The sequence below is a fragment of the Panthera tigris genome, chromosome E1 (assembly GCF_018350195.1).
Source record: "Panthera tigris isolate Pti1 chromosome E1, P.tigris_Pti1_mat1.1, whole genome shotgun sequence".
NCBI classification, from domain to species: domain Eukaryota; kingdom Metazoa; phylum Chordata; class Mammalia; order Carnivora; family Felidae; genus Panthera; species Panthera tigris.
This window is the reverse complement of record NC_056673.1, coordinates 42,832,944-42,856,455: the sequence shown is the minus strand read 5'-3', so window position 1 is coordinate 42,856,455 and position 23,512 is coordinate 42,832,944. Positions and strand designations below refer to the sequence as shown.

General features: G+C 56.5%; 1 protein-coding gene and 1 long non-coding RNA gene across 2 annotated transcripts in view; one reads left to right on the top strand and one right to left on the bottom strand.

The window, feature by feature from the left end:
- Nucleotides 1-22,092, top strand: part of MAP3K14 (mitogen-activated protein kinase kinase kinase 14) — a 43,099-nt gene extending 21,007 nt beyond the window's left edge. Inside the window, exons 2-16 of the mRNA XM_042967011.1 lie at nt 2,505-2,777; nt 3,917-3,986; nt 5,595-5,805; nt 5,916-6,533; nt 7,717-7,854; nt 13,924-14,053; nt 14,240-14,371; nt 14,878-14,982; nt 16,652-16,815; nt 17,115-17,265; nt 18,222-18,596; nt 18,806-18,912; nt 19,345-19,489; nt 20,604-20,704; nt 21,040-22,092. Coding sequence (XP_042822945.1) covers nt 2,525-2,777; nt 3,917-3,986; nt 5,595-5,805; nt 5,916-6,533; nt 7,717-7,854; nt 13,924-14,053; nt 14,240-14,371; nt 14,878-14,982; nt 16,652-16,815; nt 17,115-17,265; nt 18,222-18,596; nt 18,806-18,912; nt 19,345-19,489; nt 20,604-20,704; nt 21,040-21,204 — 2,865 coding nt within the window. The 5' untranslated portion in view covers nt 2,505-2,524 and the 3' untranslated portion in view covers nt 21,205-22,092. The remainder of the gene's footprint in view (nt 1-2,504; nt 2,778-3,916; nt 3,987-5,594; nt 5,806-5,915; nt 6,534-7,716; nt 7,855-13,923; nt 14,054-14,239; nt 14,372-14,877; nt 14,983-16,651; nt 16,816-17,114; nt 17,266-18,221; nt 18,597-18,805; nt 18,913-19,344; nt 19,490-20,603; nt 20,705-21,039) is intronic.
- Nucleotides 22,093-22,315: 223 nt separating this feature from the next.
- On the bottom strand, nt 22,316-23,508 carry LOC122233650. The gene is made up of 2 exons (XR_006211302.1): nt 23,291-23,508; nt 22,316-22,686 (listed from the first exon to the last, which is right to left on the bottom strand). It is a non-coding gene; the product is annotated as an uncharacterized LOC122233650 (long non-coding RNA).
- Between the last annotated feature and the right edge of the window lie 4 nt (nt 23,509-23,512).

The window sequence follows — 23,512 nt, the reverse complement described above, 5'->3', positions numbered from 1 at the left end:
GGAGCCCAGCATGCTCATGGAGGGGGATCAGAGCCCCTGGCCAGCGGCCCAGCTAACCCCCAAGGTGAAAGGACGGCTCCTGGGGGAGAGGGGCCGCCCCCCAGCCTCTCTGGAGGGCTCTAGCTCACGATGAGCCATGTCAGACAGAGACAGCCCCGTGAGCCCAACGCAGCCAGTTCTCCAATAGCTGAGTGCCCCTGCAGCAACCACTGACAGCTTGGCCTCGTTTGTCTCACTCCTCAGATGGAACTTCCTCTTTATCCCTGGTGCCCAGGATCATCCTGTCTCTGTAGGTCATCCTCCGATTCCCCCATTCAGCCAACATCGATCGTCTCGTCTATGCCCCGCCGTGCCATTCCTGCCCTCAGGAGCCTTCTGACCAGGCAGGGCCGTGAGTTTCCCCCTTGAGTTTGCCTGTAGTGCAGGAGACTTGGGGAGGGGGCAGTACAGCCTGGAGCTGGAGGTTCCAGGCTGTGGTCCTGCAGTGCCACACGAGGCTGGGTGACCTTGGGCGAGTCTCCACCTGGTTTGCATCAGTTTCTTCAAGTGAGAATGAGATTACAGCACTGCAGGCACACGTCTAGTGGTGTTAGGTCCAGAGGGCTTGGGGTTCGTTTTTTTGTTTGTTCGTTTGAATGTTTGTTTGTTTGTTTGTTTGTTTGTTCTTGAGAGACAGAGCATGAGCAAGGGAGGGGCAGAGAGGGAGGGAGACACAGCATCTGAAGCAGGTTCCAGGTTCCGAGCTGTCAGCACAGAGCCCGATGCGGGGCTCGAACTCACAAACTGGGAGATCGTGACCTGAGCCGAAGACAGACGCTTAACCGACTGAGCCACCCAAGTGCCGCAGGGTTTGTTTCTGAGACCCCATTTTCCCTGGTAAAGAGGCTGAGATAGGTAGGCACTTGGAAGTCAGAACACCCCTTAGACTTCTTAAGGTCATCGCGTAACAACGAGACCTCCCATGCAGCCTCCTCAGCATCCGAATTCGGGGTCACACCCAAGCATCTGTGCTGAAAGCTGGAGCTGCTCTGACTTCAAAGCCAGCAGACCCTTGAAGGCAGAGATGAAAGGATCAAGTTAGTAGTGACCAACAAGCCCATCCCACCCTCACCCTCCCGCTCAGTGGAGCTGGTTCAGTGCTTTGTGGCCATTGCAGGGAGGCAGACTCCATAAGAAGAGGACTTCGGCCTTGAGATGCCCAGCCTCCCACCGTCCCATGTCAGCTTCTAGCCACCCAGGGCAAAGGGCCAGCGGTGTAGAGGTTCGCCTTCACACGGCCTGCCTTTCCGCCCCACGAGCAAATGGAGGCGTGTTCCGGAATGAGTGCACTTACAGCAGGGAACACTCCCATCTGTTACCAACAGCTTTAGACCAACCTGCCAGCAGAGAGCACTTAATTAAAAACCTGTCTGAATGTGATGCCTTCTCAGGCTTGGTCTAAAGCAAGTCATGACCCAGGAGGGACCTACACTTTGGGAGTCCACAGTCCTAGTCTTTAAAAAGGCTCCCAGATGGGAGCAATCCCAGATCGGTGCAGATCTCTTTCCTGACAGTTCTAGTCCACATGCCGTTTGCACAGATTGCCTCAGCGCCGGGCTCCCACCCCCTTGGGGCTTCCAGGGAACACACAGGGCCGCTGGAGAGAGAGCCCAGAGAGTTGAAGCCCTGTGCTTTGTCTTCAGATTTCTAGAGGTACAGGTTGGCGTTGGGGGCTCTAATACAAATTCCACTACTAATGTTGCCTGGAAGAATGAGGATACGTAGGTTGTCGGCAAATGAGTATTACAGATGGAAGCATGGCAGTTCCTTCTGGAAGGCCACAGACAGATGTGTCCTGGGAAAGGAGTCGAGTGCAGGCGCTGTCATTTGCATGCTGATTTTTAGACTTTGTAACATTGTGTGTGTGTGTGTGTGTGTGTGTGTGTGTGTGTGTGTGTGAGAGAGAGAGAGAGAGAGAGAGATGTATATATGCACACATAAATCTGTATACACACACGCACATACATTTATCTACCTCCTGCAAGAGAATAAAAACTTGATTCTCCCCATTTGGAAAAGAGCCATCGTGGCCAGTGTAGACATGTCCTCTAAGAAGGCAAGTCAGTGGGGTGACTGGCAGTTTTGGAGTATGGAATGTACCACCGTGTTCTGAGGGAGCAAAATTCACCATAAAGTGAGCCACAGAAAACGATTCAGCCAGTATTTGTAAAAGCAAGAATGAACCAATCCCAGATGTCGGTGCCGTGGTGGTTCTGGAGGAAGTGGGCTGGAATCCTCCTTGTGGGCCGAGTGGGGGAGTCTGTTTGTGGTGGTGTGCTGACGGGACCAGGGGCGGGGGCCGGTGCCACAAGGAACAAGAAAGGTTGACTCCTTCGTCACTTGGGCTGTTTGGAAGGTAAATGTATGAGGCAGAGCGCCTTTCCCCCCGCTTTTCTCCTCCCACCCAGCCTGGCCCGGGGCCCCGTGGGATCCGAGAGTGACCTGCTCTGCGTCTGGTCCCTCAGGGTGAGCGTGAGCCTGGGAGATGGCAGTGATGGAAATGGCCTGCCCAGGCGCCCCTGGTTCGGCGGCCGGGCAGAAGGAGCTCGCCAAGGCCAAGGAGAAGACACAGGCGATGGGGAAGAAGCAAAACCCCGCCAACAAGCTCGAGGCCGTAGAGAAGAGCCCTGTGTTCTGCGGGAAGTGGGACATCCTGAACGACGTGATCACCAAAGGCACAGCCAAGGAAGGCTCCGAGGGAGGACTGGCCGCCATCTCCATCATCGCGCAGGCCGAATGTAAGGGCCCGGGCTGGGGACAGAGAGGGCAGGTGGGCGGGCCTACAGGTGGGCACGGTCCCTGCGCCAGGGTGGCACGGCGCAGGGGCAGGAGGTCAGGGCAGCGGCTCTCTGAGATTTTCACAAGACACAGCCTGGGGGGTAGGCCAAGAATGAGTCGAAGCAGGAGCCGTAACGGTGCCAGGGAACAGAGCACAGAAGGGAGGAGTGGCGCAGGGAGGCTTTTGCCCGTCACGACCGGAGCAGGGGAAGAGAGCTGGGAGGCTTCACAGGTCCTAGGGCTCTTGGCAGGATCGTCAGGCAGGCCATTAGCCTTGTGCTGTGACCTTGGGCAGCCTGAGCATCTCTGGAGAGGCCCCAGACAGGAAAGGCCAGGTCTCCTGGAAAGCCCCTCTGGGGCCTGTAGGCCCTTCACCACCTTCCATGCTGAGGTGGCCCCACCCTAGAGAATGAACACCTGCTCTTGGGCCTGCTGAGCCAGTTGAGGGGACATAGGCCACTCCAGGGCGGGGCCTGGTCTGGTCCTTTCTGCTTCCACCCAAGATACTTCAAAATGACTCTGCCTGGTCACTGCCACCAGAGCCTGAGAAACCCTCAGGTGCCTGGGTGAGGCCAGAAGTCCTCCTCTCTCTCTCCCCCACCCTCCAAGAGGCTCCCCCCTCTCGGGGGAGAGCCTGGCAGCTCGTGGTGGCATTTTCCCACCTATACACATCTTGCCCTGAGTTCCGCTTCCTTCTGGCTGGTTTTTGAGAAGCGATGAGAGAATACAAATTAAAATGGAGTGAGCGAGATGCCCGTGGTCATAATACACGCATTTACACACATACAGACGTCCACAAGAGCTGATACTTACTGAACTGTTACTACGTGCCGGGCACTCCGTTGGGTGTGTTATGTGTTATATAGATCATCTCAGTTAAGGGCCACGGTGAAGTGAGGTGGGCACCCTTATCACGCCCTATTATCAGCATGCCCTTTGCTCTTGTTGGCAGGGGGGGTGGGCCGGCAGGCAGGTGGTGAGGCCGAGGCACGGCAGCCCAAGAGGATATCTGTAAAATGTCTGTCTCCTCAGTGCCGAGTCCCTCTTCTTCCTCTCCTCCTTTCTGCCTGTCCAACCTCTCTTTTCCTTGACTCACAAGGTGAGAACAGCCAAGAGTTCAGCCCTACCTTTTCAGAGCGGATTTTCATCGCCGGGTCCAAACAGTACAGGTAAGGAGGCCAGCTTGCATGGGGCCCAGGGAACTGAAACCGCGTCATCCCTCCCCCCCCAGCTGCTCGCTCAGGCCGCTCCCAAGTGACCCCTGGCTCCCTCCTCCAGCACCTGTGGTTCAGCTCTTGGAGCCCGCCCAGGTTTTCCTGGCTGAACCGCTCTGTCAGCCAAAGAAGCTTTTCAAAAGCTTTTCATGGCGTGTGGATGACTGCCTCTGGGTCCCATCAGCTTGACGTTTTATTTTTATTCTCCTCGGAGTCCTTGCTGCTCCCCCTCGTTTCCCATCAATAGGGAGTGTGCTGGAAACAGGAGTCTTTTTCCCACTGGTGCGTGACCATGAGTGCAGGCGCCGAGGGGCCGCTCGAACTATGAGAGAAACCCGCTGGTGTCTTTTCCCCTTCGAGACACACCCAAGGAGGGATGAGGGTTGGGGATCAGAAAGGGACCGACGGATTCACAGCTGGGGGGCCCCGTGGAAAGGAGGCTAGAAGGGGGCTCAGTCTGCTCCCCGGGCTCCCCATCCCCAAAGATGGTTTTTGGCCAACTGCAGGTTGAACCTGGAAAACAGTTCCCTCCTCTACCAACAGACGGACTTTTTTATCATGGGGATTTGGAAAGCGTTCGTGATGAAAAGGTTGTGGGGAAGGCTGCTGCTTTTGCACCAAGAAATGTTCAGTGTTTGATCGGATTCCTTATACCGCCCCAGAGGCCTTTCGGCCCAGAGTAGGGGGTTTCTGATGGGCCCATTTCTTTCAGGTGCCTGGGAGAAGCCCATAGGCCTCTAGCAGTCCCCCCCACCCCACCCCCCACCCAAGACTGGTGTGAGTCTGCCTCCTTTGCAGGGGGCAGAAGATGAGGCCATTTGGGGGCGGGGGGCAGCTAAGGCTGCGGCTTTTTCAGACACTATTCTGTGGCCAATGCCTTAATGCCTGGCAGGGGGAAAGCCAGCTTGGATCCATGGTGGTAGTGAGCCTGTAGGCTGTCGGAGGAGGGGAGGCTCCCCTGATACCGGGCATCAGCCCAGCCACGGTGTCTGTTTATATAGCAGCTTACATTCCCAGAAACCAGGTATCTCCAGGAACCAGTGGGGGGGGGTTGGTGCCCAAACTCAACCGTCCCTCCGTCCAGAGGCAACAGAAACAGACTGTTGTCAGAGCTGAGAATGCCCGCTGGGGAGTGTGGCCCTCCTAGCCACACGCCCCCCGACCCCGGGACCTCTCCAGGGGCAGCCCACCCTGGAGAGCGGTGAGAGAACCTCGCGTCCTCCCATTCCCCGCCCCCCCCCATAGAGCCTTGTGCACCCCATCACGGTAGTAATAGCTGCCGTCTATGGGAAGCTTGCCTTGGGATCAGGTGCCGAGGTAAGCTTTCTAAATGAGCGGTTTCCTTTAAACCTCATCTTCCTCTGCATGGCAGGAAATCCTACACCCATTTTATAAATGAGAAAATGGAGGCTCCTTGGGGCTTAGGAACTCACCCACGTTCACACAAGGACTCCCTGGGCTGGGATCTGAGCTCAGGTCTCCACGACTCTAACTGCAGTTACCCGAGCTGTTCCGCCTTCCTGCCTCCTCACACTCCACGTGCGTATCCGTCCCTTTTGACAGCCAGTCCGAGAGTCTCGATCAGATCCCCAACAATGTGGCCCACGCAACCGAGGGCAAAATGGCCCGTGTGTGTTGGAAGGGGAAGCGTCGCAGCAAAGCCCAGAAGAAACGCAAGAAGAAGAGCTCCAAGTCCCTGGCTCAGGCGGGAGCGGCCTTGGCCAAACCCCTCCCCAGAACCCCGGAGCAGGAGAGCTGCACTGTCCCCGTGCAGGTGAGCCCCGCCAGCGCCCCCCAGACCCCGGGCTCGTGGGGCCTTCGGGACGGTGCCCGTGCCTCAGCCTGGCCCTGTGTATGTACTACCACCTGTGTTTTCCCCCACAGGAGGATGAGTCCCCACTGGGCCCCCCATATGTGAGGAACGCCCTCCAGTTCACCAAGCCTCTGAAGGAGCCGGGCCTCGGCCAACTCTGTTTCAAGAAGCTCGAGGAGGGCCTGCGGCCGGCACTGCCTCGATCAGAACTCCACAAACTCATCAGCCCCTTGCAATGTCTAAATCACGTGTGGAAACTCCACCACCCCCAGGATCTAGGCCCCCTGGCCCAGCCCGCTCACCCCTTCCCCTACAGCAGACTGCCCCATCCCTTCCCGTTCCACCCTCTCCAGCCCTGGAAACCTCACCCCTTAGAGTCCTTCTTCCTAGACAAACTGGCCTGTATAGACAGCCAGCAGCCCCTGTCCGGCCCCCACCTGGGCAAACTGGCCTGTGTGGACGGTCAGAAGCCTGTGCCCGGCCCACACCTGGAGCCCGGCTGCCCGTCCCGGGGCCCGTATGACAAGTTTTCTGTGGAGGAGTACATGGTACACGCCCTACAAGGCAGTGTGAGCTCAGGCCAGGCCCACAGCCTGGCCAGCCTGGCCAAGACCTGGTCGGCAGGAGGTTTCAAGCCCCAGAAGCCCAGCCCTGAAACGATGGACAGCGAGGGGGTCCTGCTTACAGAGGTAAGCCATCCCCCAAACACAGGTACATGTACCACCCGCTCTGGGGCCCAGAGCAGCAGCTGGCCGTCAGGCGGGACCTGTTCTGGGGGGCAAAGCATCACTGGAAACCTGCCAGACCCTTTTTACTTCCCACCTTTGCGGGGAGTCGGGGGGGGGGGGGGGCGGGGCGGGGAGTGGGGCGGGGCGTAGTCTTCACTCTGTATCGAAGTATCTGTATCGTCATCAGATAGTCGGAAAGTGCTCATTCCTGGCGAGAGGCAGTATCCCCTGCTCCACCTCCAGATCATTCTTCAGGCTTTTTAGATATTTCTGCTTTGAGTTCTTCTGAAGTTATTGCCGAACTTATTAAGTTATTGCTGAAGAGTGTGTGTGTGTGTGTGTGTGTGTTGAATGATACACATACTGAGAAAGAGGAATAAGCAAGCATCAACTGCACATGTTCCCTCCTGACCCCTGCTATGAAAGACGAGGCTCTTGACCATCTGCATATCCCCCTGGCCTTCCTCTTTCCCTCCAGTGCTCTGCTGGAGAGCTTTATAACTCTAAGATGATTTTACCAGACTTCAATTTCTGGGGGTTATTCCATCCATCTTTGACATGATCCTTTGTCCCCCACCCCTCTTCATGGTCTCTTCCCTTTTTTCTACCTTATAGCTTCGGAGCTATACTTTTGGTCAAGGTTGTTGATAGTTCCATTTTTTTTAAAGTTTGATTTATTTATATTGAGAGAGAGGTTGGGGGCCAGGGGTGGGGCAGAGAGAGAGGAGAGAGAATCCCACGCAGGCTCCGCCCTATCAGTGCAGAGCCCCGTGCGGGGCTCAAACCCATGACCTGAGCCAAAGTCAAGAGTCAGACGCTTAACCGGCTGAGCCTCCCAGGCGCCCCGACAATTCCATTTGTGTCCCACAACCACAAGTCTGGGGAGAAGGATCTTTCGCCACAAGGGTCGGCTTAGCTTGGGCAGCCGGCGAGGCTGTCCACTGCCTTCACTTTATGCCTGTAACTCCCTCCGGTCCTGCCCCTGCAGAGCCCTGCCTCAGACCCGGGGGTGTCTCTGGTGGTGAGGGCGCTGCCCCAGCAGCCTGGCAAGGACGACCAGCCAGAGAGCCTTCCTCACTGTAACCCTTCGTCCCGCCCGCTGCCCTGGTCACTGAAACTGGCTTCTGTCTCCTGCCAACCCCAGAAACTCAAGCCGGTGGATTATGAGTACCGAGAGGAGGTCCACTGGGCCACGCGCCAGCCCTGCCTGGGCAGAGGCTCCTTCGGAGAGGTGCACAGGATGCAGGACAAGCAGACTGGCTTCCAGTGTGCGGTCAAAAAGGTAGGCCCGAAAGAAAAAGGTGCGCCTGGGCTCCGGGGGCTGCAGAGGGAAGCCAGGCAGGTGGCCTGTCGTGTTCCTTCTGCTTTCTTTCAAGGGCAATCACAGGGCAGCCATGGCTCTGGCTTGTTAACAGAGCCTGGCTGTCGCTGGGCACCCTGGGGTCAGCTGGAGCCGGAAGGGAGCAGTCTCGGTCACATGTCCCGGCCTGGGAGCTGCACTTGGTGTGCGTGTGTCAGATGGAGTACGCAAGTGTGCACGCGTCCTGGGCCACTCCTGATGCCGGGGCCCTTAGGGGCAAGTCCAAACCTGGAAGGTGTTGGCTCGTCGTGCAATTCGTGTTGAGCTGAAACCCCTAAACCACATAGTGGGGCCGCTCACGCCTGGCCCAGAAGGTAAAAACCACCACAACAATAACCTGCCCCTAACAGGTGCCTCTTGGACGAGGCCGTGCGCTTGGGACGTCAGATCTGATTTTGCTTTGGGCTCTGCCTCCTGCTGGCGGGAATAATAGGTCCTGGGAGGTGGACCTTATGAGGAAATGAGACTTAGCAAGAGACCCAGGCTTGGCTAGCTCCAGAGTCTGGCTACGATCCGCTCTGTAGGAAGTGGGCAGGGGAAGAGACTCATGGTCCCGGGAATCGATGCGAGCAGGGGCGTGAATCGCCTCCCCTGCTCCCTCGTTTCACCAGGGTAGAACCGGGGACCGGAGAAGGTAGCGTGCCTTGCCTAGAACCGTAGAGCTGGGCCTGGAACTGAGCCTCCTTGTGCCGCAGCAGAACACAGACCTTGGTGCTGGCCCTCCTCCCCTTCAGGTGTCTTTTCTCCTACCCCCACCCTCAGTTCACCTTGACTGGAAGCCACCTTGTCCTCGGCCCAAACTCAGCCTCAGAGCTAGCGCCCAGGACCGCGAGAGGCTGAAATGAGAAACGTTTCCGGGGGCCGTTTACTTGGCCCGTGACAAAAGGAAATAAGCTAGCTCCCCGGTAGACCTTGTTTTCGAGCAGGTCTTGTCAGGGACCCTCTGCTCCCCCCAAAGGGAAGAGGACCAAAGGCACGCTCAAGGCCCCGGGCTGAGGCCGCGGCTGCGGCTGCTTGTGGCTTTCAGCGGTGAGGACGCAAATTGTGATGTGAATACCCTGGCTTCCTTGGCTTGTAGGTGGGCCGGGATGTTACAGTTGTAGAGCTTGGGCCCCCGGGTGATGGGCTGAGAGGGGGACTATCCGTAGGTATTACCCCAAACTTCAGACACACTGTGTCAACGGAGCGGGCCCCACCCCCGCCTCCCCCCGCCGGCCCGGGCACGTGCTGAGTGCCCGCCAGCGTGGGCCGGCATTTCCCACTGGGTGCCAAGGCCATGTGCCCTCCCCGGGCCATCGGAGAAGGCTCAGCTGTCCCTCCTGAAGGCTGGGTGGGAGGAGAGCGAGAGTATGAAGTGTCCTGGAGTCCAGTGCCCAGCGCTAGGGGAGCTTAGTCACTGGGCTTCTCAGCTGTCGCCCTGCTGAGGTTCTCCGGGGTCCCAGGCAACAAGGAAAACAACCCTGATATAGTAGAAGACAGATACTCCATTTCTCACCTCCCCGAGGCAGGCGGAAAAGCTCCAAGCACAACACGTAGGCTCCCCAGGGCCAGAACTGGCCGCTTCCAGAATCTGCCTCCCCGACCCTAGAGCTCAGTGGGGTGGCTTTGGGGCCGCCCACACAGCTGCCATCGGGTGGGCAGACAGCCCCTCCTTTCTCTCCTTTTTCTGGGGGGGGGCGGGATGTAGAGCAGGCACTGGGGGAGGGGGCAGGGATCAGAGGTCAGAGCGGGTGTGTGCACTCTCCAGTGTTCCCTGAGGAAGATCCAGCATGTGGAACAACAGCACTTCCTTGGTCCTCCTTCTAGAACATCCATGGCCTCGGGTCAGATGCTGACTGGTCACAAGTCCAGGGTTTAACGCACGGGGGTCTGTTCACTTTGTTAAGGCCTTGTTTGATCTTTTCATGGCAAATAAACACAGGCTCATTATAGACGATTTCAAAGGATACCCCAAAACACAAAAGTCCTTGTTCCCCAATCCCGTTCGCAGAGGCAGCTGCCCTTTGACATCTTTTTCGACTTTTTATGCATACCTAAACATGTAGTTGCTTTTATTAAAACGAGACTACTCTAGAGGCTGTCCTGTGCCATATTTTCCATGTGATTGCATATCGTGGACAGAGTTCCTTATTGGTACCTACATGTCTCTCTAGTGCTTTTTATCAGCCGACGTAGAAGTCCGTATCCTCGCCGGTGGATGAATTTATAAACGTGTGAACTCCTGGAACTTTGTTCAATGGTGTATCTGTGTGTGGCACACACATTTTGGATGGGGAAACGTCCGTTCTCATGTATCAGGTGTTAGAGACGTCTGTGGCCCAAAGAGGGTCAAGAACCATTCATTTCAGAACATCTGGCTCCTGCATGGAGTTCTGGGAGCCTCCTTTTGACTCTGCCTCCGATTGGGTTAGTGTGGCCTTGGCCAAACCCAGCCGTTACCAAGCGCCTGGTCTGTGCCAGATACGGCGCCAGGGGCTAGAGGCAAAGCTGCGGAATCCACACCCCCGGAAAGGCTTGGCAACGTTGTAATGGGGGATGGACATTTACGTGGCATAAAGGTGATAGAAAGCAGCCGTCAACAAGGTACACCAGTGAGGGCAGCCTGGACGAGCGCTGAGAAGGGGATCTAGGACTGAGGGGAGAGTATCTCCATGGCGACGAGGAAATGGGGGGACCCCTCTGTTTACTCGACTACTGTGCGCCCAGTACTGTGAGTTACTTTTCACGTGTCTTATGTTCCCGGGATCTTTAAAAGAATTTACAGGATTGCTATTTTCCGCGTTTTTACTGATGAAATAAAATGGATACAAATACTGAACAAGAGGGAGAGTTTTAAGAAAGAAAAGTCAATCCCCAGGAAGTGGCTTGTGGACTTGGCAGTCAGGGGACTGCTGACCGCGCTCCCACCTACACGCTCCCGAATGTACGTGAGAGCGTCCTGGATGTAAGAGCTGATACTCCTGGGAAGGCCTTCGGTGAGGCGGGGCAGCTGGCACCCCAGAGTCAGGCTTCCCCAACCAAAACCCCACCTCTGAGACTTCCTACCAGTGACCTTGGGCAAGTTATTTGTCCAGACTCTAGCTTCCTCGTCTGTAAATTGGAGATAATGAGAATAGCACCCCATAGGCTACTGTAAGATGTAAATAACGAATGCTCATAAAGTGCTTAGAATGGTGCCTCACATGTGTTCAGTGGGCAGTGAATATTAGTTTTCGTGAACACCCTCACCGTAGTCCAGCCCCTTGCTTTAACAGATGAGGACCCTGAGGTCCAGGGAGGAGAGGGGGGCCAGCTGGGCGGCCGTGTGCTTTCTCTCCAGCTGCCCCGCTCGGGACTGCCCTTTCTGCTTGCTCTCCCTGGGGCTGGCACAGACTTCTAAATCACCTTGTGTTCTGGAGTGTCCCCTCTGACCCGCCCCCACCCGGGTCTGGGTGAGAATTGAAAAAAAAATTTTTTTAAGATTTTCATTTTTAGTTTTTTTAATTTTTTTTTTTGAATGTTTATTTTTTGAGAGAGAGACACAGACATAGTGTGAGCAGGGAAGGGGCAGAGAGAGAGAGAGAGAGGGAGACTTGGAATCTGTAGCGGACTCCAGGCTCTGAGCTGTCAGCACAGAGCCCAAGGCAGGGCTCACGGACCGTGAGAGCATGACCCGAGCCAAAGTCAGACACTTAACCGACTGAGCCACCCAGGCGCCCCCGAAAGATTTTTATTTTTAAGTAATTTCTACACCTAGCGTGGCTTGAACTTACAACTCTGAGATCAAGAGTCATGGGCTCTACTGACTGAGCCAGCCAGGTGCCCCTGGGTGAGAATGTTCTCAACATTACTGGAATACTCCAGAGGGCTTATGGATTTCTTAAAAGTTAGGGCAGAGGTTCCCAGCCTTTCTTGGTTTATTTACAGCCCTCAGTGTCAGTGATTTTCATGACACCCCAGGCCAAAACAAATACCTAAAAGTTCCGTTTATTAAAGTAATTAGGTCAAATAATAGTGTCTTTCCTAACAACTTAGTAGTCATTTGAATAACAATACACATGAGTTGAAAGGAAATTTCCTTCTGTTCTTAATCATAACTACTAACGGGATGTATGCCTCGTTGGGCACTGCACAACTTCGCAAAATTTTGAAATCAGATCAGACATCCTCAGCTTCATACCCTGCTTCCTATCCCCCCCCCCAAAGTACTTGTATCCCCGCAAGCTCCAAAAACCTAGCTTCGTAAAGATACATGGAAAGAATGGAGCACAAGATACATGGAAAGAATGGAGCGCAAGCTAATGTTGAAACTGAACTATCTTGAGGGAGTAATTTACGCGGTGTCCCACAGACAGCCATCATCCCTGCTCCCCTCAAAAGTAAAACATCTTGGGGGCGCCTGGGTGGCCCAGTCGGTGAAGTGTCCGACTCTTGGTTTCAGCTCAGGTCATGAGCTCACGGTTTCGTCAGTTCAAGCCCCGTCTGGCTCTGCGCTGGCAGCGTGGAGCCTGCTTCGGAGGATTCTCTGCCCCTCTCCCCCTCGTGCTCTCTCTGTCTCTCTCAAAATAAACTAGAAAGAAAGAGAAAGAAAGAAAGAAAGAGAAAGAGGAAAGAGAAAGAAAGAAAGAAAGAAAGAAAGAAAGAAAGAAAGAAAGAAAAAGAGAGAAAGAAAAAGAAAAACATCCTGCAGCACCCTGCCAAGTCCTCTGGGGTGCCCCAAACTGCTTCAGCTCCGTTTGGGAGCCCGAGAGTTAAAGACCTTTGCTAGTACGAGTCCTGATGGTGAATTCATTCCAACTCAGGTTCAGAGCTGGAAACGCTGACAAAGAGTCAAAATTTCTGCAGGTTGATTAACCAGACCAGATACTCTGTAACCAGAAGAGAGACATTTTCCACTGATAGGCAAAAGTCCAAAAGCCCCACATCGTCAGGGCTCCTGCCAAGTCAGCATGTCTCCAAGCCAGACTGCCAGGTCCTGAGTGATTTCTTCCAGGCTGGTTTTGTTGCCACCGGCGCCCCCTGGTGGTACCTGTTTAGACTAACAGGAGAACCCGCGGCAACCGGAAAGGAGAGGACAAGTGTCTGTTAGGACTTCTAAGTGTTTAATTAGTTGCTCTTATAGGAGCTGGAGGGAGGAAGGGGGCAGCTAACATTTCCTGAGCACCCGCTGGTTGCGAGGCCTAGTGCTGGGTTATCATCCCTCCCAAATCCTCACTCTACGCGGGAGCAGATGCCACTGTCATCGCCGTTTGCACATGGAAACACAGCTTAAGGGACACGCTCTACCTTTGGAAATGGCCAAGCCAGAGTCTCAGTCTAGGATGATTGTATCCTAGGCCTGTCTCTTCCCGCCTTGCTGTGCTCATCCCTACACAAAGGAGCGGGTGGTCCCTATGGGAGGGACCTTGGCCAAACCCCTCCCGTTAGAAGCCTCCTTTTGCCCAGATCCCGGGGCAACAGCTGCAAACAGAATAAACAGGCACTGCTCCGTCTACATGGGCACTTTAGCCTTCAGGGGAAAGACAAATAGTTACGAGCTGAGAAAAGTGCTGAGGATCCAGAGGCACTGACAGAGCCAGGATCCTTGGCTGCCATCGGCTCTGGCTACAGATAAGATGGAAACCCAGCCTCTGAAGAGTAGACGTGGATGTTGATAAACAAAAGGTCTCATGTCCTCGAAATGGCCCAGACATTTGGGCTGGGGCAAAAAAAAAGTTCTGTGTTTGGCAGATTTGAGGGTGGGCAGCGTGCCAGGAGCCTGGATAAGGGCTGTAGGCTTTGTGATTGTGTATTTCCACACACATCAGCAGTGCAGAATTTTAACCAAGTACTGGATGTTGAACCTGACCCCCCAGGGTATACAGTTTAGTCTCTGTGGCTCCAGTAGGCCCACCAGGGCCCTGCCTGGCCTCAGAATCATCACTGGGAACATCAGCAGTCTCTGTGCAGGGGCACTGGGGAACCAGCCCTTGTCCCTCACCCTGACTCACAGCTACCTCTGCGCCCTGCCAGGTGCGCATCGAAGTGTTTCGGGCAGAGGAGTTGATGGCATGTGCAGGACTGACCTCACCCAGAATCGTCCCTCTGTATGGAGCTGTGAAGGAAGGTCCTTGGGTCAACATCTTCATGGAACTCTTAGAAGGTAAGGAGCCAGGTTCAGAGCCAGGGGTTGACCTTGGTCCCCAGTTATTCCATTTTTAATCTCTTGACCCTGCGACATCAGCCGGAAAGGCCTACTTTCCACCACCTGCCCTTTGAAGGCCTTTGCCCGTGGCCCGCTTGCAGGCCTGGAAGTGCACCATGTAAAGACTGGCCGTTGGTCTCCTAGGTGGCTCGCTGGGCCAGCTCATAAAGCAGAAGGGCTGTCTGCCGGAGGACCGGGCCCTTTACTACCTAGGCCAGGCTCTGGAAGGGCTGGAGTACCTTCACACCCGAAGGATTCTGCACGGAGATATCAAAGGTGAGGCTTGTGCCCCCACCGCCCTGGTCCCCAGCGGCCTCCTCCTTCCTTACCTCAACCTGCCTGACTTCCTCCCACATCTTCTGGGCCTGCCTGACCGTCCCCAGTGGCAGGTCCCACGTCAGGCTGGCAGGGCTGTGCTGGCAGGAGGGGGAAGTGTGTTCCCCAGGCCCTTAGCCCGGCACCCTCGTTGCCAGTGGGCAGTGCCTGCAGAGAACTGCGGATGGAGTTCCTAAGCACTGGTGGCCACTGGGGGAGGGTGGGGGCAGCAGAGCTGAGTGGCAGTGTCCCAGGAGTAAACTGTCCCCAGACCTCAGAGATCCGCCTGCTCCCTGCCTCTAGCCCGAACTGATAAACCTCCTCCCTTCCTTATGACTAATAAAACTAATCAGAAGCAGGCAGCTGTCATGTAGGGTCAGCCAGAAACTGCCTCCCTGGAGGTCCAGATGGGGCTGGGGCCTGGAGTGACTCACCTGTTCCTCTTCTTCTCTGGGGTGGCCTGGCAGCTGACAATGTGCTCCTGTCCAGCGATGGGAGCCGTGCAGCCCTCTGTGACTTCGGCCATGCTGTGTGCCTTCAACCCGATGGCCTGGGGAAGTCCTTGCTCACGGGTAAGCCCTGCCTCCTGCCTCCCTCCCCCACGATGACAGTCACCACTAGCCTTCACGAAGCATTAGCCTTCTCCTGTGCTTTCTGTAATAGCAGTCAGAGGTGTGAACCCTTTTTCTCCACCACAGTATTTCAGCCCATCAACAACCCTAGGTTAGCAGAAAGCTTTTGTTACGCTTAAATGCAAGAATGAGTATCAGGTCCTCGTTTCTGATATTCCTGCTACACAGAGAAGGGAACGGAAAGGCTGGCTGCCTCTCATCCAGCCTTTTCTGGGTGGCTCGGCTCCCAGCCTGTGGCCTCAGCCGTCCTGGGCCTCTGAGCACAGTTTCTGGAAGCACAACACGAGGGCTGACCAAGAGGCCTGGGCTCTGTAGCTGGAGAAGCATCTGTTTTTAACTTAAATCTTCTGATTAGTAAAGTAATCCACATCCATTGTGACATATTTAGCAACTACAGAGTGAAGTGGTGTAGAAGAGGAGGGGAAAAGGAGCTACCCTGTTCCTCTTGCACAGAGACATAATCACAAACATTGTAGATCACTTCTTCCATCTCCTTTTTTCTTCCTGTACCTCGTTAAGGCCATTATAACACAATTCTGCTCTTTTTTCATTTATAGCGTTCAGCATAAGGTTATTTCCTCTTGAGCAAAGGAAAATCAACCTCTTATTTATTTATTTAGAGAGAGAGAGAGAGAGAGAGAGCAGGGAAAGGGCAGAGGGAAGAGAATCCCAAGCAGGCTCCACAGTGTCAGCACAGAGCCCCGTGTGGGGCTCGAACCCACAAACTGCAAGACCATGACCTGAGCCGAAACCGTGAGTCAGACGCCCAACGGAGCCACCTGGGCACCCTAGGCAAAAACCTTTTAGAAGTGATTTCTCTGACAGGGCACCTGGGTGGCTCAGTCAGTTAAGTGCCAGACTTCGGCTCAGGTCATGATCTCATGGTTTGTGGGTGCCAGCCCCGTGTCAGGCTGTGTGCTGACAGCTCAGCGCCTGGCGCCTGCTTCAGATTCTGTGTCTCCCTCTCTCTCTCTGCCCCTCCTCTGCTCACCCTCTCTCTCTCAAAAATAAAAAGCATTAAAAATTTTTTTAAGTGATTCTCTATCATTAGAGGACCTGTCTTGGTCATTCTGAAGATGTAAATTGAACACAGACACCTGCCTGTATTATGAAAATAATTTATTTTCTAAAATCTTTTGCAGAAAGTAGAACTAAGCAAAAATAAAAAATACAGATCACCAGAGTGGGGGAAACAACTTCCTATCTGGTATCGATCCTTCTAGTCTGCCTAGAAGTTCGTTTGGTTGTTTGGTTGTTTTTGTTTTTTTTTCACTTGCTAACATTGCGGGAACATCATACCATGAGTTAGTCTCCTGCCACATAATTTCGAATGCCCAGGCCCCTCCCCATTGTTAAAAAAGCACTCTAAGAGTTTGGGCCAATGGGTAGAGCCCATATTTTGGGTGATGCCTTCTTCGTGCCAGTCTCCAGGGGAGCCCCTGCCTTAGCTCATCCCCGGCAGATTTGGGGTGGAGGCTTTCTCTCTACTCGAGGCCCGTTAACAGAGACAAATTCAAGGTATCTCGGGAATTGACTGGTGGGGTCACTGCCAAGGCTCTTGCCCCCCAGAGTTCACGGTTGGCTTTTCCGCCTCGCCTCACCCCCTCAGGGGACTACATCCCTGGCACAGAGACCCACATGGCTCCAGAGGTGGTGATGGGCAAGCCCTGTGATGCCAAGGTGGACGTATGGAGCAGCTGCTGTATGATGCTTCACATGCTCAACGGCTGCCACCCTTGGACCCAGTACTTCAGAGGGCCACTGTGCCTCAAGGTCAGTGACAGCATGCGGGAGGGCCAGGAGGCCCACGGGCCTGGGGCTGCAGACTTGGGGCGGTCCCCATTTTGGCTGCTCTTCCGTGGCCGATGGGAACAGGAAGAGGCCTCATCGTAAACGTGGGAGCCTCACTAAAACACTTGCCACCCAGATCGGTGGGCCCAAGGGGACATCCCAGGTGAGGGATCTCCTTAGGTTCGTGGCAGGTCAGGGCTGTCTTCCACTCGTAGGCTGGGTGCTGGGAAGTGAGTGGGGGGGGGGGGGGCAGGCCACACACGTTGCCTTCTGACCCACAGATTGCCAGCGAGCCGCCACCTGTGAGGGAGATCCCACCGTCCTGTGCCCCTCTCACGGCCCAGGCCATCCAGGAGGGGCTAAGGAAAGAGCCTGGGCACCGCGCGTCTGCAGTGGAGCTGTGGAGGAAGGTCAGCCTGGCCCTGCAGCATGGTAAGAACCCCACACCGGCTGCAGGGGTGAGAGAGTCAACACGGCCCATACCGACCCAGCACCAAAGAGATTCTCGCCCGGACATGCCGGAGGGCCCGCACTGCAGGGTCGTTTGCAGGAGAGGAGTAGGCTCAGTGGCGGGTCCCTTGCTGGGAGACTGGAAAGGCCAGAGGCAAGGGTGGTGGGCAGGGTGGGCCCCGTGGAGCACCACGCAGCAGTTAAAGCAACCCAGTGGAGCAGAGCAACCTGGCTGGATTTTGAAACCGTGGTGTGCTGGGCAAAAAGGAGACGGACAGAGCGAGGCCTAGAACACGATACCTTTTCTGTAAACGAGATATTGAAAAATAAAAACAACACACAGTTTGCAAGAACACGATCGAACCCAAAGTGGCACAGCAAATATAATAGAAGGTCACGGGGCGGGGGAGGGGGGGAGGGGGTGGGCGGTGCAGGGGAGAGGCAGTGGTTATGGGAATGAAAGGGGAATAAAAACAGGAGAGAGATCCTGAATGCCCCCCCCCACAAAACATAGATGAACTGCCCCCCCCCCCCCCGCCCCACTCCAGAGAAAGCGTGGAGTGTGGGGAAGAAGGGGTAAGAGAGATGGGGGCGGGGCGGGGCGGGTGGTCAAGGAGGCCAGTGTAGATGGGAACTCAAAGTTGGTGTTACCTCGGAGCTGTGTGTAAATCTTTACCATTTACAAAGTCCTTCTCTGGAGCCAATTCTGGCATTTTTAAATTTGTGATGGTTACCTAGAAGGAAAATAGAATAAAAGACAGAAATACCATCCTGTTCCCACTGTGGGAGGCCGTCTTACGGAAGAGGCCGCCTCCGAGACCGCAGCGTCCCCTAGTGGGGCAAGAGCCCTCCGTCACTGCTTGCCTCCAGCCCTCTGCTCCGGAAGGGCCACCTGGCCGGGCCTGTTTGCACCTCACCGCCTGTGCTCTGTTTTGTAGTGGGAGGTCTGAGGAGCCCTTGGAGGGGAGAGTATAAAGAGCCAAGACATCCGCCGCCACACCAAGCCCATCCGCCGCCCAGCCAAGGCCACTCTCCCCGGACGCCACAGGCCCAGCCGAGGGAGCTCTCACCTGGGGCTCCGGGGCCCCAGCCAACCGAGGACACGACAGGCGGGGCCCCTAAGCTCCAGCCTCCTCTACCCCCAGAACCCCCAGAGCGGAACAAGTCTCCAAGCCTGAACTGGGGCAAGGAGGAGTCTGGAACATGGGAACCATTACCTCTGTCCTCCCTGGACCCGACCCCTGCGAAAAACCCCAGCTCGGCGGAGCGGAAGGCGACCTTCCCAGAGCAGGAGCTGCAACAACTGGAAATAGGTATGGGCGGCCACGGCTGCGACCTCTGGGTCCCCGCGCACAGACCTGGGCCTCCCCCAAGGCCCGGGCTTCATCCCCTGCGTAGCCAGCGTGGGCTCTCTTCTAGGCCCTTCCCTCAGAGGTCAGCTCCTGCGGTCCGTGCAGCCCCACACACAGCCGGGCCGGGCCACTCCCGGTCTTCCACAGCCATCCTCTGCCTTCCTCTGCAGAACTATTTCTGAACAGCCTGTCCCAGCCGTTTTCACTGGAGGAGCAGGAGCAGATTCTCTCGTGCCTCAGCGTCGACAGCCTCTCTCTGTCAGACGACAGCGAGAAGGTAAGCCGGCCGGGGACCCAGGGCCGGGGCACGGAGCTTTGTGTCCAGCTGGTGAAGGGGCTGTGTTCAAGTAGCGGCGAAGGGAGGCTGGTGGGGGGTCACCCCTTCCTTTTGGAAGGGCTCCCCACCGGGGCAGGGTGTCGCGCTTTCTCAGGAAGAGCCAATCCGTCTCCAACGCACCTGGGGAACTGGGGAACCGTTTGGCTACTCGCGATCGTGGGGATGGAGATTTGGGCTTGGGGCCCCCTAGAAGTACTCTTCACCCCCCCCCCTCCAGACCCCAGCTTAGCCCCAAAAGTGCCCAGTGGGGCCACGCTCCAGCCCGGGACACGAGCGGTTCCTCGCCCCCGAGACCTTCCGCCCCAAGCCCCATCAAGGCCAGAGATGGTTCCCCAAGCCCAGGGGCCTGAGTTGCGCCCCCTCTTGTTTCAGAACCCGTCAAAGGCCTCTCAGAGCTCGCGGGACACCCTGAGTTCCGGTGTGCACTCGTGGAGCAGCCAGGCAGAGGCTCGCAGCTCCAGCTGGAACATGGTGCTGGCACGGGGGCGGCCCACCGACACTCCAAGCTACTTCAATGGTACACCCCAATACTTGCCCGCCCAGCACCTGATCGGCCTGCGACGAGGGAGTCCGAGGCAGTTTATGTCCCCCTTCTCCTGGCGCAGCGGGGGAAGGGAGAGGAAGGCACCGGGCGCCCGGACTGGAGGAGCCTGGCCACGAAGTCGGTCTAGAGCAAAGGCCCTGATTGCCCCAGAGCCTTCCCTGGTGGGGCAGTCAGTGAAGGACCTGGCCCCTCATGGGTTGCCGATGGAGTTCTAGAAGGCCCCTACTGTGGGGCACGGAGCGGTCTCTCCTGGCCTAGCGTCAAGAAGTAAATAATGCCTTCCAAGGGGAACAGGAGGAACGAGGTCTTATGAGCATTTAAAAAAAAAAAAAAATTTTAATGTTTATTTATAATTTTTGAGAGAGAGAGAGCACAGGTGGCAGGGGGGCAGAGAGAGAGAGGGAGACACAGAATCCAAAGTAGGCTCCAGGCTCTGGGCTGTCGGCACAGAGCCCGACGTGGGGCTCAAACTCACGAACCGGGAGATCATGACCTGAGCCGAAGTCGGCCGCTTAACCGACTGAGCCACCCAGGTGCCCCGACCTCGTGAGCATTTTGATCGGGAACTCCGCAACAAGTTTGCTGGGATCCTCCTCTGGGATTTAAAGTCATTAAGACGAGAAAGAAAACATACATGGACTTGTTTTCAAGGGTGGCTGCGTAGGCTATGTCGTGATTTTGATAGAACGAGGGTTTCGTCAGCTCCCACTCTTACCAGGGCCGGTGTGACACATGGCATCAAGCCCCCGTGGCCTGGCCGACGGCTGTCCCAACTGAGGGGACATTACAGCCTAAGTTGCCCGCAATCTAATTTAAGAGTCTCTGTTTCCACTTCCTTTTTGCTTTGTGTGCAGGTTGGAATACTAGTTCCCCATAAGAGCCAACCTTAGCTCTTTGCATTGTGCAGGCCAAATTCTAGACGTTGACAGAAAATTACCAGGAAGAGCTAGCAGGCGTAGAACATTAGGGCCACTCCAGTCTAAATGTCACATCGGCTTCCTCACAGCCATCCTGCGTCCCTCTCCGTGGGGCTCCTTACAGAGAGCCAGCAGCCACTCTCCTGATGGTCACCTTGCCTGCCTTCTAGGTGTGAAAATCCAAATACAGTCTCTCAACGGCGAACACCTGCACATCCGGGAGTTTCACCGGGTCAAGGTGGGGGACATCGCAACTGGCATCAGCAGCCAGGTAAGGGGACAGGTGCACACTTAAGAGGCAGAGTCCCAGAAGTCAGTGTACCTGGCCCAGCCCTCCAGGGGGAAGGCTTTTGAATAAGTAGAAATGGCACTGTAGGGAATAGTTGACTTCGGTTATCCCCCAAGGGCTCAGGGCAAGCCCCGCGGTGGTGACTGAGGGGTCCCCAGGACGTACCCTTGGGCTGGTTGAGATTCTCCAGAAAGAAAGGCAAGAGTATGCCTTCGGGACAACCCACCTGGCTGGAGAGAGACCTCCGCTTTGCACTTCTGGGCAGCCCCCAAACCCCATGCTGCGGTCTCAGGCCTGCTGGTTTGCTCTGCCCCCAGATCCCAGCCGCAGCCTTCAGCTTGGTGACCAAGGACGGGCGGCCCGTGCGCTATGACATGGAGGTGCCAGACTCGGGCATCGACCTGCAGTGCACCCTGGCCCCTGATGGCAGCTTTGCCTGGAGCTGGAGGGTCAAGCATGGCCACCTGGAGAACAGGCCCTAACCCAGCCTTCCACCACTGGCTCCGCTCCACCGGAAGCGGCCTGCCTTCTTGGTGTCAGTGCCGCCCCCGACACACGGGCTCAGCCTGCTCCCGGGGACCCGCCACCCTGTGGCTCATTGGTGGGACTAGGGGTGAGCAGAATGCCTCCCAGGATCTGCTGTGTCCTGCCTGACCCTGCCAAGAGAACGCCCGGTGCCCACGTGAGGAGGAGGAGGGAGGCAGGAGGCCGCTCCCCATGGGGAGCCAAAAGGGTCTTCTCTGCTCTGGTCCAAACAAGCCGGCCTGACCTGCTTAGATCAGTGACCACTTGCTGGTAATCAGGATAGAGCAGCTTCCGGCCTGGGTCAGGGAGAGGTGGGCGAGCCCCTCGGCCTCCAAGCAGGTGTCAGGGTGTCGAGTGTCCCAGGACCCACACCCAGGTCCAATGCAGGAGCGGGACGGCAGGCGTACCCACCCCCGGATTAACGGGGAGCCCTCTGACCCCCTTGCCTGGCCATCGAACCCCCTTTTAGACCTAGCAACTTTTCTGCCAGAGTCAGGGAGGGAGGGAGGCCGGACACTGGAAGTCTCCCAGGGAGAACATGCTCATCATGTTGTTGCAGCACAGGTCCTGAGCCGAACTGCGCTTCAGCCAAGGACCAGAGGTGTCTTAAGTGAAATGGTTCTCAGTCCCCAAGCACATGTCCCTTTGCTGCCGGCCACCAGTCTTCCCCAGAGCCGCAGGCTCTGAGCCCCAGCACTGCTCCCGACTGGCTGGCACTCAGCCCCCTCATCTGTCAAAGTGAAGGGCAACGGGAGCCCTACCCGGCTGCCGTCTGGAGCTGGGGTGTGGCAGATGTGTGAGAAAGCAGCAGCCGCAGGCACCCCCCCCCCCCCATCCACCCCACCCCCACCCCCCGTTCCTCCCGGCCACGGCTTGGAACATCATGCACACCAGCTTCCTGAGACACAGCCCCGGCATCACACTCACACCAGCCCCGCCCTGCCCCTCGTCCAGGGACAACTGCCAACTGCACTTTGCACTCTGATGACCTCAAAGCACTTTCACGGCTGCCCTCCAGGAGGGCAGGTCAGTGGCTCTGCACGCGCAAAAGCAGGCCAGGAGATGGGGTGAAGGGATTCAAGTCTTGACCTGTCTTTACGCGCACGACCCCTCAAACCTCTGTTTTTCTTTAAGATGAGCCCCACCCCCCACCCCGTTGCCCCAGCCCTGTCTTTTCTTCAGTGGGGGTGCTGATCAGGACTCATGTAGCATTAATCAACTGTGAATCATTGTGTGGGGGCCTGCCAGCCTCTGCTTCCGGGGGTGAGGGGTGGCCCCTGAGATCCCTCCTTGGGAGAAGCTCGTCCCCGTGTCTTGCCAAGGCGGCGTCTGTCCAGCTATCCACATGGAGCCATTCTCCTCCCCATGGAGGGACCCCCAGCCCCCAGGACGTGAAGATCTCCAGCCTTGTTACTGCAGAGTTCAGGTTGTAGAGAACTCTTTGTAAGCAATAAAGTTTGGGGTGACGACAAACGTGTTAGGCCGTGGCTGTCCCCACTCTCACCTGCCTACTTACAGAACCTACTTACAGATCCTAACAGCCGCCTCCCTTTGCCTTCTTGGTGGGATCTTCCCAGGTCTGCCCTTTATTGTGGGCAAGGACTGTTTTCAACCCTTGAGGTGGGTCACTCTTCCCCCTTCCCCCTCCCAGTGGGAGCTTCCAGGCCTCCTTTTGGCCTATCTATTCAGACCAGTTAGGCAAGATGCCCCACCTGATGGCAGTAGGGAAGCCCCTGGCCTGGGGGGTGGGGGTGGGGGGGGACCAGGAGCCCAGAACAAAGACTGCCCCACCCACTCCTGTCCCTGAGGCCTGGCTTCCAGGGAACAGAACCGGGAGCCAGCCTAGACTCCCAGCCCTGAGTGACCAGAGTTGACTTGCCAGGAGTGGGCTCCTGTCTGAGGATGAATTCCACCCACCCTCCCCCCACACCCCAGGCCGCCCTGAGCACATGGTGCCTTGTCAAATCTGGCTGCACACCCCCGGAATCCTTGCTCAAGTATGTGCGCGTGCCCCAGGCAGGTGCAAAGGCCATCCAAGCTTACCGGTCGCGGCCCTCTCTGGGACTGCTGGGAAGAGCCAAGCAGTCAGTCTTGCGTCTTTGGAGAGGGCTGGGGCTGCGGGGGTGGGACAGCCTTCTCCGGAGGACACCTCCCAAGGGCCGCCCCGCCCGTGAGCCGGGAATCCTGAGCGCTGTTCCCTGTCCGCGGGAGGGTCGCGGCAGGGACGTCACAGAGGCGGCGACATCACAGGCGCCGGCGCCCCCC